We start from the raw sequence: 14,448 nt of genomic DNA, 5'->3' as shown, positions 1-14,448 counted from the left end.
CCTTTTTTTAAGAGGCTTCATACAAATTGTTTTGACGTCATAACATATAAATGAAAATAAATGACGCTAAATGATGACGAAATAAAAGCGGATATAGCCTAGATCTTTATATGTCGACATCATAGTTAGCAGTAAAAAGTGCCGTGCCTATCCGTATGCATGTTCCTCAATACAGGTATGAATATAATGGACTGTCCCATTTGCATGTTTAAAAGGGAAGAATGAGAGAAATTTATCAATGTGCTTTGCGTTCACCAACATTATACAAAGAAGCCTTTCATTCAGTCGTAGTCTTCAATATTTGTTTTTGGTTTATTAATTTTTCATAAATCAGGTTTTTTGTTGTTTGACATTTTGAATGGAGTTTCACATTATGTCATGTCGAGGCCTTTTATAGCTATCGATATACGTTTTGAGTTTTGCTCAATGTTGAAGGGCGAGTGGTGTCCTATAATTGCTGAAATCTGTCCAATTTGGTCTCTGTCGGATAGTTGTCTCCCAAGCCACATCTCATTATTATGTATATGGCAATGTATTTATTTTCTCACAAAACTAAAATCGTAACGGTTATTTTAAGGATCTTAAGAGTCCACAGTGTATTAGTTGCGATGGATAACTTAATTAATAATCAACAAACACAGAAGAGAAACAAACATTTGTCAAAAAACGACTTGATAAAATTGCATTTACCATTATAATGTTTGATTAATAACAAAAGCGAACAATTTCAAGAAATATTTATCATCATGACAGTCGGTTTAACGACTATTTAACGGCCAGAGGAATATAAATGTCAAACGAAATATACATGTAGATGTCGAAAGACAATTTTAATTTTACATTGTTCAGTTTGAAAATTTTAGTACGTCAGTTGATGCGGTTACAAAACTCCGGACATCGGTAATTAAAAGTACTTCCCCATTGGCCTATTGACATTTGAATCTGCGTTAGTATCTATACTACTATTTGACATGTGACTAACGCAAGGATTTTTCTCATTTACGTTCAAGTTGTAAGGCAGCAACCATTTGATTTTCTGGGGGGGGCTATGGTTTTTTTTGGAAAAAAAAGTTTGTTTCCAGTTTTTGGAGAAAAAAATAATTTGTTTTTGATTCTGAGAAAAAAAAATTGTTTGTTTCACCCTCAGCTGCCACTATATGTAATGCTAAAATTGAAAGAAAAAAATTGTTTTCGACTTGTCGCGAAAAAAATAGATTGTTTTTCGCCACAGGCGAAAAAAAAAATTTGTCCAGAAAAAAAAACCATAGCCCCCCCCAGAAAATCAAATGGTTGCTGCCTAATAGACTAGGTAAGTTGATTTTATCCGTTATCAATAACACTACCAACAAGTTCTAACAATTTGAATAACATCAACGTCATTATTCCATTTTCATATTACCGACATTTGACTCCGGAATTTATATTTTTTCGACAGGTTACCTTCTCTGTGTGGTAGATTATCATGGAACTCGGTCAAGCAAGAGCAACGCCGAAGTAAATAAGTAACTTCAAGATTTGAATCGTTACAATTTTCTGGAAAAGTTAACTGTTTAAATGCTTTCTAATCATTACTAAATCATCGGAAAAAATTAAATTTGCCTCCCCTGAATTGCATTGATCATATATTTGGTTTTACCTTGTTTGGTTGCTCGTGGTGGACCAAGTACCAGGATGTCCTACCACAGAGTAGGCTACCTTATTCGTCACAACTCGGCCGATTCCGTATTTCATAGAAGGAGAGTAGCTTTGAAAAATCTATTTCATACCCTGACCATTTCGTACCTTGAACTTTTAGAAACTCATGGAATATTCATATTCATATATGCGCATGCGCATCTAGATCTGGTGCCGAAAAGTAGTACTGTTTATGTTTTTAGCCATTTCGTACCTTATGGAAGATTTGTATGACATTTTAGAAATTATATGAATGTCATTTATTCCCCCAAGACGTACCGTTTGAATTTTCCCAGTCAGTTTCAGTATGGCAGTATTTGAGACCTTTCAATATCTGCCTCTATGTACTTTAATGAAGTCATTTATTATCATGCTATGCTTCTCACGGATATTTGTCAGTTTGATTTTTTAATGTTAATTAGTTTTTTGTAATGACGAAATGACATTATCTTTAAATTGAGTTGTTGAACATTCGACCTTTGTGATGAAAGACTAGCCCTGTAGTTTGACATTCAGTGATGAACCTTATGAAAGATAATTAGTTCTATTACAAATGAAATAATATACTTTATAAGTTCTTGTATTTATTTCAGAAAATAAAATTCGAGATGTTTCCAAGGATGGTGTTACGTGTGTATGTACTGACAGTGGTATACATGTTTAGTTTCGTAGGAAGATCTTTGGGTAAATATGCTAACTTTTTTTTAAAATACTTTGCTTTAGATTCATCCATGTGTTATTTGCAATAAGGAATAAGGGTCTGAATGGGATAAACTGAATACAGAATCATGGGACTATAATACATAACTGAAATGGGCAAAAAAATTAAGAATATGTAAAAAGTCCTAGAGAGTGATTGGAGCTAAAATGTAAAGAATAGAGTATAACGCACGAATTATATAAAGATTATAGAAAAACAGGGTGCTATAATATATAAAGAATAAAAAAAAAAAAAAAATGGGCAAATTCAAAAAAAAAAAAAAAAAAAGGAAAGTTACTTTAAAATTTAAGAATACAGAAAAGAACGACCCCCATTCAGGCCGTCGGGGTAGGATTGATAATGAGGATGACAAGAAAGACTTTCCGTTGGTCTTTCAAGCAGTATTTATTATTGGATTAGCTTGTAGCCTTTTATTTTGCACTGAATCCTGTGTAAAACCATCTTGACAAACATCGTTATATTATGAGGTATAAATAGGTACTTGCTTTATCAAACTATAAATATACTCAAAACTCAACTCAGAAAAAAAAGATTGGTTTATTTTTTTTATTCACAAACTGGTTCAAAATGTATCATTACTTAGCCTTTATGACATGAGCATTTTGGATAAAGAAATAAGAATTTAAGATTCGGTATGATTGTTAATCTGACATCTATACACTAAAGATCAAAAGACCTTATCGCTATTTGGTAATCTGATCCGCTTGCTTGACCAGATAATCTGCGCCTCTTGAACTTTTTCATAGTGCCGTTAAAATGACTTTTAATTTTTACGGTAAACTTTGTGATGTCCAGTAATGGTCAACAACTGTAGGTCACTGTACGGCCTTTACCAATGAGCATAGCCCATTCCGCTCAGCAAGCTACATTTATCAAAGGCTCCGAAGTGACAGATGTAAAACAATTCGAACGAGAAAAATAACGACCTGGTTTATGTACAAAAGAATAAATGCAAATCAAATATGATACGTAGCAGGATGTTAATCTTTTCAAAAGGTCTAGTGACGTCGAAATTATCTGTAATCACATACTTGTCAGTTACACCTCTGTCTGATCTTCTTTCATTTCAATGGGCAAACAAAGTTACATGTTGGTTTGTGGATTGGAAAATATCAATATGAAGTACATCCTAATAGCTGATCAATTATCTCAATTAGTACATGCAATTTTGTTTGACAAGACGACTTTTGATTGCAGAGGCGGATTTAGGGGGGCCCAGGGGGGCCCGGACCCCACCTTTTGAGAACAAAATTTTGGTTGATAATATAGGGAATCACTGAAGCGTGACGGGAGCGGGCACCCTCTTAGGCAGCCAGCGGGCCCCCACTTATGAAAATTTCAAGATCCGCCACGGGATTGAATCCACTACATGTGTAATTCAAGCAGTCGAGCAATTGCATACACATTAATGTTTAGTTTATCTCATGGAAATAATGTTAAACTTTATTGGATGAAATGTATAGAATCTATCCTTAATGAAACTGGTTTATCTTATGTATGGTTAACTCAAAGTTGTATAAATGAAATTTAGTTAAAGACTGTTGAGGGAACATCTCTCCAAGATCAATTTAAACAAACATTAAATTATCGCCTTTTAAAGGAACTTTTCGGATTCGAAAAGTATTTAGACATTTTGGAAACCCGTGATATTTATACTTTATGTCAATTTAGATTCATTAACCGCAGATTACCTGTAGAAAGTGGAAGATTGAAAAAAAATCAGAGAGATAAAAGAATATGCGAACTATGTGACTTTAAAGATCTTGGAGATGAATTCCACTATGAAATGAAGTGTAAATTTATGGCTATAGAAAGACAAAAGTATATTGATTATCCAAACATAATTAAATTTAAGGAAGTAACGAATATGACAAAACAATCTTCTTTAAAAAGCTATATGTACATTTATAAGGCATATCAATTCATGTGTGTGTGTTCTCCTGGCTAAACTTTACTTGTATTTGTAAATAGTGTTCATATTATGCTTTCTCTAATTTATAGCTGTGCTATTTATTACATGTAACTTCTGTATACCATTGTATTGACGAAGGTTTGTCAGAATAAAGATATATAGAAGAACAATTTGCCACAAAACCACAATGGTGGTTTCTTATATATATTCTTATAAACAAAGAGTTAAAAAGATATTATTCCTTTTTCTTTAAATCTTCATTAACAAAACTTCATACCGTAATTAAATTAAGAAATAACGATGTTCTCAAATTCATTTGTGAAAGCAAAAATCCAAAAATAAGTAATTGTATAAAACTTTTTCCAATTTCTGCATCATATTGCACTTACTTTTTTAAATAGCGATCCTTATATTCTTTCAACTTTAATGAACTGAAAACGGTCGATCAATAATGTTGCGTCAAAAACCTTCATTAGTTTTGCATCTATAGAAAAAAAATATTCGTTAAAACTGTAAAATTCTATTGTCTGGGATACAGAATCCATCAAGATTTAATTAAACTTCAATATGTTAGAGAGACTTTATTGAACTGTCATGTATAAAATAAAAAATAGCACATGAAAATGAGATAAAAAAAAAAAAACAACCAAGCAACTTTGGAAAAAAATATAGTTGTGTGTAGATCACCCGAACATTCGACAAGCACTACTGAATCTGCTAAACAAAAATAAATTCTGTATGATGACATAATCACGGTAGGTATAGTGTCCGGCTAGGATCGTGGTTTTTCGAGTGATTTGATCGGGCTTTTTCGAGTGTGACCACTTTTTTTCGAGTGAATATGAACAAAAATGTAAACAAACAGACTTCTTTTCAAACAAGACGTGATATAGAAGCTCAAGTTTGATAAACAAGGTTGTACATGATATGTTAGCATTTGAGGTATAAAGATAGTATCATTCTGACATTGCTTTTCGTTTAAAAAGTTAAATTTAGCCTTAAAATGCTTTTATTCCAAAATACCGAATAAAGCCATTTTCTTATACATACCAATGCAAATGTCGACGGAAATGCATACATGGAATCTATATATCCTTAGATATACAGACACTTTACAAAAACTATTGTTATTGTATTGAAAACGACATTTTGAGAGTAAATTCAGTTTTTCATGTCCGGGTTTTTTCGAGAGCAGTCCGGGCTTTTTCGAGGGTGTCCTTTTTTTATCGAGTGATTATACACATTTCATATAGCTAAAAATATTATGTGTTTAGTTAAAAACTATACAATAGAGGCTCAAATTAAGTACTTTCAAGGCACATGGTGTATCAACACTTGCATTTTATCATGAAACAAGTATCGTTCATTTGTATATATTTTTTTTCTCACATCTTATAAACTGCATGTACAGTATATATCCGTGATGTCAACAATCTAATGTGAGTGTTCCGGACCATATAAGTATTTGGACCTCATGTTGATGCCTATTACTAAACAGCAAAATGTCGACTTGGAAGATAACTTCCAAAAATGTCTTAATGAACTACTAGTATTCAACAAGAGTTCAACTGTTTTACTAACTGACAAAAAAAATTAGATATGATAAAAGAGTCTAATAATTGATACTAGAGACGGACGGAAAACAGATACACCCAACTTGTAACTTGTGCTGTTTTTAGGTAGCCTTTGAACTATAAATTAATACATTTCATGTAACCGTCATTGTTATAGATAAGTTTATTGTTTTATTGAATCGTTTCTAATGTATAAAATTGAGAATGGAAATGGGGAATGTATCAAATTAAAGAGACAACAACCCGACCATAGAACAGACAACAGCAGAAGGTCACCAACAGGACTTCAATGCAGTGAGAAAATCCCGCACCTGGAGGTGTCCTTCAGCTGGCCCCTAAACAAATATATATACTAGTTCAGTGATAATGAACGCCATACTTAACTCCAAATTGTACACAAGAAGCTAAAATTAAAAATAATACAAGGCTAACAAAGGCCAGAGGTTCATGACTACTAGCAGTTAACTGACATGCCAGCTCCAGACTTCAATTAAACTGATTGAAAGATTATGTCTTCATCATATGAATATCAGGCACAATCCTTCTCGTTAGGGGTTTAGTATCATACCATCATAACATATATGAGAAGATATACCTATATGGTTCCAAATTGGGTTGCCCCTTGGACACTTATTTTTTTCGCCATCTCTTTCGCCAAAACAATATATTTTTCGCCACTTTATTACTTTTTTCGCCAAGTAACATAACTATATCTTTCGTTAATTTATTTTTTTTTCTACCCCACCCCACCACTAAAGTTATCAAAGGTTCCAGGATTATAATTTAGTACGCCAGACGCGCGTTTCGTCTACATAAGACTCATCAGTGACGCTCATATCAAAATATTTATAAAGCCAAACAAGTAGAAAGTTGAAGAGCATTGAGGATCCAAAATTCCAAAAAGTTGTGCCAAATACGGCTAAGGTAATCTATGTCTGGGACAAGAAAATCCTTGGTGTTTCGAAAAATTCCATCTTTTTGTAAACTGGAAATTTAGAAAAATGACCACATTATTGATATTCATGTCAACACCGGAGTATTGACTACTGGGCTGGTGATACCCTCGGGGACGAAACGTCCACCAGAAGTGGCATCGACCCAGTGATGCAAAAGTTATCAAAGGTACCAGGATTATAATTTAGTATGCCAGACGCGCGTTTCGTCTACATAAACCGTTAGCTTTCCCGTTTGAATGGTTTTGAACTAGTTATTTTAGGGGCCCTTCCTAGCTTGTTGTTCGGTGTGAGCTAAGGCCCCGTGTTGCAGGCCGTACCTTGGCCTTTAGTGGTTTACCTTTATAAATTGTTATTTGGATGGAGAGTTGTCTTATCGGCACTCATACCACATCTTCCTATATCTATCATATGTCATTAGTCCGACCATACTTGTACAGTTTGACCATATGAAAATACGCATATGGTCGTGACCATACGCGTATGGTCCTAATACTCATAAGGTCCGAAACATAAGCATAGACAACTCGATTTGAGACGTACATACATATATTGTATAAGATGAGATGTATGTTCTTAAAAGAGTATACATCATAGATATTTCATGAACTATTTGTCTTGCATTTTGTATTATTTATTTTTTTTATTGTTTAAGAAATGGAAACCGAAAACGACTAAATGCTACAACTGTGAGGAGGAGTCTGATTATGCAAATATAATAATTGGTCATACAGCAACTAAACACCATGATAACTTCCTTGCAAAAAAGAATAGTGTCTAAAAATTTGAAAATATGAATATTAATCAAGACATACGACCGTTGGTTTTCCCGTTTGAATGGTTTTACACTTGTAATTTTTGGGCCCTTTATAGCTTTTTGTTTTGGTGTGAGCCAAGGCTCCGTGTTGAAGGCCGTACATTAACCTATAATGGTTTTCTTTTATAAATTGTTATTTGGATGGAGAGTTGTCTCATTGGCACTCACACCACATCTTCCTATATCTATTAAAATGTTATTTCTGGTGTCGTTCGAAGCACTGGACAATCTAGCTGGTGATAGCATATGATATACACATTTTGTATTTGTCTATCATTGCTAAAGGATCATATTTAGGTTCATGAACTTTTCATTTCATTGTTGATTTTATCTGAAATTTTATTTAAATTTTGTGTTCAATGGCAATAAAAATGGGATGGAGTAAGTGTGTGTGTTTTTTATGTTTTTTTTTATTAATAGGTTTCTCTTATTAATCTCCGGAGTTCACCACAAGAAATATTATTAACTGTAAAATCAAAAGTAGCATGAAAGTTAAAATGAATATGAGATCCCTGCGTAATGTTCTAGACACCATTTTGTTAAGGATCACGTTATTTCTAAATGAACACTGGAAAGTAGTTCTAATATTTGCATTAAATTGAAAAAAGATCCATTGTGATATGTTTTTGATGACTTATTTGGAATATATGATATTGTCCTTCACTTAATTACAGTTATAAACTAGAAAAAAAGTCATTTTTTAAAGCCTAGAATACCTTCAAATTTTCTGTAAAAAACCCGGACGAATTCACAGTTGCTCTCGAAAAAACCCGGACAATAACAAACACTGATTTATTTAATAAATACAAGGGAATCGAGCTTCTTTGTTGATCAAAACATATATAGTATTCAATATAAGATGGGCAGTAATGTAAAAAAACTGCTATAATTACGAAATATCCGTTAATTGAACTTATCGCATGTTTTATCACTCTAAAAAGCCCGAACTTCACTCGAAAAAAAAAGGACCAAATCACTCGAAAAACCACGATCCTAGCCGGACACTATACCTACCGTGATAATACAATAATTTGAATTTGGATGTAGCATGCCTTCTGATCGGCTTAACAATTAATTCTCATTTGTGCGCGATGCCATCAACGTTTTTTCATCAAATGAGAATTCAGAATTAGATTCTATACCCTAAATACCACTGCTGCAGTTCCAGAATTGGGTCATGCATTCGAACAATAGACACAATTGAATTTTTTTTAGTCTTCATCTGTTGTCCGCGATCGGTGTTACAAAACAGTATATATAGAAGAACGCTGATGAAAATCGACGTAAAAAAAGCACGTTGTTATGACAAATGTATATATATATATATATATATATATATATATATATATATATATATATATATATAAACGTTTCAATACATAGTACCCGGCATTGCTCAAAATTGTAAACGAGTTAATATCTATTCCATGTCTTATTAATTTCGAATACCAGCTAATGCACTTCCGAGCAGATTTCATGTAGCAACATCATTATCAATCAAATAATTGTTGTCATGCTAACGAATGATTTGTTGTAGGTTAACATGTTTGGTTATTATAAAATTGCTGATTTTTACGTTTATTTATTAATATTAGTCTTGAATAACTATCTTTGAGTTTTAATCATAAAATGCTTGTATCTTTGACAAAATAACTACAAGACAGATTGTTTGACTTTAAGCAAAGTGACACTCTCTGTCCGAGTTTCAGTCTTATTATCAGCTTCAAACTGTAAATTCAATCATGACTCATGTGTGACGACAATAACAATAAAAACCAAGGAGTAAACAAAGACTCATAAAACCAAAGGACATTTACATCAACAGTTATAAATAATAAATAAGAAACAACACGAACTCCACTAAAAACCGGGAGTGAAATCAGGTGCATCGGAAGGGTAAGCATTTCCTGCACCGTATACGGCATCCGTCGTGTTATTTCTTTGTTCACTTCGGTAATAATGGAAGGTTATTATGACTGAGGCAGAATATCAGATATAATTTCTGACACACTTTTGTCATAATGGCTAATCAGCTCATGTTGGCGACTGTAAAATTTCTTGAGTGATGACGTTAATTTGATTGATTCATAGCCCTGTGTTAGCAACTTTTGAGAAAGCAGCATTCTTCGTTCAACCAAATCAATATACTTTGAGCTAGCTCTAGAGTAACGTATCAATTGAGACACATATACTCCATATGCCGGTACCGCTGGCATGTTGCTTCACAGAAATGGAAAGTTGACTATAGGAAAATTAAAATCATCGCGTTTGTCATAAATTTTGGTATGCAACCTACCATCAGTAGTCATCTCGAGAAAAACGGTCTAAATATGAAGCAGATTTATCTGTGTCGGTAATAACTTTAATTTCAAGTTCACTTGGATATATTAAAATTTAATGTAAGTGATCACTGAATCTATTATTATTAAGAGACAGTACATCATCAATATACCGAAAGGTGAAATTAAAAGACTGGGCTAATTTCTTTTCTCCTTTCTGTACAAGCCCTTGGATAAATTCTGCTTCATAGGAATAAAAAAAAAAACAAATCTGCAAGTAGAGGAGCGCAATTGGTACCCATTGGGATTCAAATAGTCTGTTAGAAGACCAAACCTCCAAATTCAACAAATAAGTTGTCAATTAAAAAAAAGTCCAGCATGGCAGTGATATCCTCTTCGGTGAATTTTTCTTGACTCTGTATTATTTTTCACAAAGTAAGCTGCACTCCAGCCTAACACTAGATATTTAAAACGTCTTATGCCCTTTTTGTTATAGAAACATAAGCTGACGAGTTCTTTCAGAACGAACGAACACACTAAAAAAATCTAAATCATTGTGGCTTGTATTGAATTTCTATGCAGAAACTGTACTTTTTAGACTTTGATAATAATAAATTTGCATCTATTCAGGAAGTGAAAAATATGGCGACTGTATTAAGTATGCAGTATGGGAAACCAAATCTGAGCTTCCAAATGGTGACCGGTTTTGTTTAACAGAAGACGATTTTGTGTATTGTAAGGAATTTGATTGTCCCGCCACTGAGTGTGAACAACCAATAGTTCCTGAAACAGGTGGATGTTCTTACTGTAAAGGTCAGTTAAAAATGCATTAACCGTTCGTTTTTAATTATAAGTTCATTGGTTCATAGAATAATGCTTCAATTCTCTCTTTGCTTCGTGAAAAAAAAAAACCTTGTTGCCGTTCTTAAATGCCTTAGGACAAAATATGATTCATTCATTATATGATAGTACCTTATTTATAATCCATTTCATAATTATATCATATAGGTACATGTAGTTATGGTGGAGCCGTTTATAAAACGACTTTCATGATTATTGATCTTTATGCCCAAATATGATTCATAATGATTCATACCTTATTTATATTAATTTTACAAATATATCTAACGGTATATGCAGTTATGGAGAAGACGTTTATCAAACGACTTTCATGATTATTGATCCTTATATATGCCCAAATATGATTCATTCATGCCTTATTTATATTAATTTTACAAATATATCTAAAGGTACATGTAGTTATGGAGAAGACGTTTATCAAACGACTTTCATGATATTTGATCTTCATGCCTAATAATATTCATTCGTCTTATTTATATTCATTTTATAACCATATCCTAGGTACATGTAGTTATGGAGGAGCCATTTATCCAGTTGATCCAAGGTTTTTGATAGACTGTCTGGATGGATCCAACCGCTGTTCATGTGGCGCCAAAAATAGTATAGCATCTTCAAGACGAGGTACAATTCCAAGATGGATGTGCTTCAAGAAAGGATCTTATAAGAGCTAATTGTCAAGATCAATGCAAAAAGAAATATTCAAGAGAAAGACGACCCGCTTGCTCTATCTTTATATTCTTTTTGCTATCAAAATAAAAGAAATAAATATAAATCTATCAAGAGACGATTCTCGTATGTTTTTATGTTATCATTAGTAGGAGCAGCATAGATTAGTTCAAAACGAAATAGAATAAAGAATCTTCTGGGGTCCGCAAAAGTCACCTCTAAGATTAGATTTTTTTTTTTAAATCAGTGATGTACTGATATATATATTGGATATACATGGTAAAAGCTAGCAAAACGTATTCAAGGCGTAAATTGTTTCTCGGTTATCAAATTCGAGTGTCAATGAGGACACGATGCCTTCATTATTCGTAATTAATCAATTACAATCGTATAAATGGCCATTTTCCATTTCTCGTCTAATCTTCATTTAGAGAAGAGATTAAGTAGTATTTTACATGTTTACTAAATATTTTTCATATGCTATTGGATATTAAATAAAGGCAACAGTAGTATACCGATGTTCGAAATTCATAAATCGATGAGAAAAAAAAACAAATACGGGTTACAAACTAAAACTGGGGGAAACTTATCAAATATAAGAGAACAATGACACAACAGAAACACAACACTAACATGCAACACACACAGAAAAAAGTAAAATCACAAAAATACTGAACTTAGAGGAAAATCAATATGGAAAGTCCATAATGACATGGCAAAATTAAAATACAAAACTCATCAAAAACGAATGGGCAAGAACTGTCATATTCCTGACTTGGTACAAGCATTTTCAAATGTAGAAAATGGTATAAAAACGATATCTTCAATTTATAGACCCCCTGTTATAGTTCTTTGTATATTACGTTTTTGTGTCATTTGATACTGTTGTCTATATACAAACCTGGCATCTTTTTTTACCTTTTACTTTAAAAAAAACAATCAAAACTTCTTACTAATACTCTGGAAAAATATGCATTGGAAAGAATAGTAGCAGGAAATTATGTAAAAGGTGATATATATTTTAAGGTGTGTAGGTCGTCAGGAATTATTAAATAAAAAACGGACCGGAGGGAGGTAATTATTTTGCCCGTATTGACACCTCCAATTCTAACTTAAAGACCACACTAAAGTGGGATATTTTTTTCTGATGCATTCGGGTTTTCTAAGCAAAATGTAGTTCATGAAATGGGATGTCATTTTTTTCCATTTTTTTTCATGATGTATTCATTGCGGAGAAACAGATAATTTTTTTAAAGAGTTTTTAAACGAGCAGTTAATGATTATTGTATTTCTTCTCATTTAAATGACACTGAATTGTTACATCAGAGAGAGAACTAAGTCAGAACTGACAATTATACCCCATCCCCATCGCTAATCCAACAATCCTATTATAAAAGAGGAACGATAGATACCAGAGAAACAGTCAAACTCATAAATCGAAAATAAACTGACAACGACGTGGCTAAAAATGAAACAGACAAACAGACAAACAACAGTACACCTGACACAACATAGAAAACTAATTTGAAAGAATAAGCAACACGAACCCCACTTTATTCTATAAAGTACGTGACTGTTATTCTATAGAAATTAAAAAGGTGAGTTATTTGAATATTTTATTATCAAGAAATATATAAAGCTGACTTAAGAAATTTTGCATTACAAAATGAAGAAAAAAAATATAACAAAAGCAAAACCAATATATCATCCATCCACTGGTTTCTGTTTCTTTATAAAGATATAAAACAGACTTGAGCGTTTTCATATTACAAAAATTTGAGGAAGGAAAATATAACAATAACAAAATACTATATATCATCCACCGTTCTTTTCTTCGATGATTTATTGATAGCATTGCTCATTGTTGAAGGCCGTACGGTGACCTATAGTTGTTAACGTCTGTGTCATTTTGGTCTTTTGTGGATAGTTGTCTCATTGGCAATCATACCACATCTTCTTTTTTGTATACTCTCATTAGACATACTCGTTTTGCTTTTATATCTTAAAGTACACGAACATCGATGATCGTAATTGTACAATGTGAATTATTTATGTTCCATTAGGAATAAAATCCTCATGTTTAAATAAAACAAAATTTTATGACAACTTTATCAATATAAAACTTCATTAGAACACTAGCAGTACATATTTCTGAAGTTCACGAATGTTCAGTGACTCAATTTCAATTTCTACAAATGAGGTATAATTTTGAAAACGACATTAATTTTACATTAGAAATAAATCATTATACAATGTATATAAAGTGCGATTATTGAGTGAGTTCATTTGCACTTTCGTAGGCGAGTATATCTATTGAAGAATAAATGATGAGAAAAACTGCGTTGTTTTTAAAAATTCCAAAAAGTTGATTTGAATTTCATGTTTTAACACAATTCATTAGAATCAAACTTTTTAATGTATAATAACAGGATTATTATTCTTGATTAAAATAAAATTACACCACAACATATTCAATTAAAACTAGTTCCCTAAACGAGCATATCGAAAGATGAAAAGAAAAACCAATTCCAATATACCTATGCATTCTTTGTAATTTATATACCTATTTGTTTGTTTTTTGTTGTTGACAAAAACAGTTTAACCGTGCATTCATCTACAATCAAGGTCGCACGCTCCACAGAGAGTCACATAGTAAATAATGTCATTACCACAGCTCGGCTTAAAACCTCATCTGGACATTTGGAGGTCCCCCTATGTATTGGCTACCTAAACTAAATAAAGCCTGTAAAATATCTGTTAATTTCGGCCTCTAATAAGTATTCAACTTCTCAAAGGGCTTTTAACGAGTTTTTAATCTACTATCAAAGAACTTAACTTACTCGTTACCCAAAATGATTAAAACCTATACTAAATTCTTCCATAAACGTCCGAACTGTTTTGTTTTGTTTTGTGCCGAGTTAAGCCGTTTTCATCTGATTTTTATAGGTTGTGCTGTAACAGCACCGTTCCAGGATAGGGAGATGGTGAGCA

The 14,448-nt window shown here is 32.5% G+C and overlaps 1 protein-coding gene across 1 annotated transcript; it reads left to right on the top strand.

The window, feature by feature from the left end:
• The first annotated feature begins 153 nt into the window (after positions 1-153).
• On the top strand, positions 154-11,272 carry LOC143075636 (uncharacterized). Its single transcript, XM_076251125.1, has 4 exons — positions 154-175; positions 2,268-2,358; positions 10,561-10,743; positions 11,181-11,272. Exons 2-4 carry the CDS (start codon positions 2,283-2,285, stop codon positions 11,243-11,245), a joined length of 324 nt encoding a protein of 107 aa, XP_076107240.1. The 5' UTR covers positions 154-175; positions 2,268-2,282; the 3' UTR covers positions 11,246-11,272.
• Positions 11,273-14,448: the final 3,176 nt, after the last annotated feature.

This window comes from Mytilus galloprovincialis, chromosome 5, assembly GCF_965363235.1.
Source record: "Mytilus galloprovincialis chromosome 5, xbMytGall1.hap1.1, whole genome shotgun sequence".
Lineage (NCBI taxonomy): Eukaryota > Metazoa > Mollusca > Bivalvia > Mytilida > Mytilidae > Mytilus > Mytilus galloprovincialis.
This window is presented reverse-complemented; position numbering and strand designations above follow the sequence as displayed.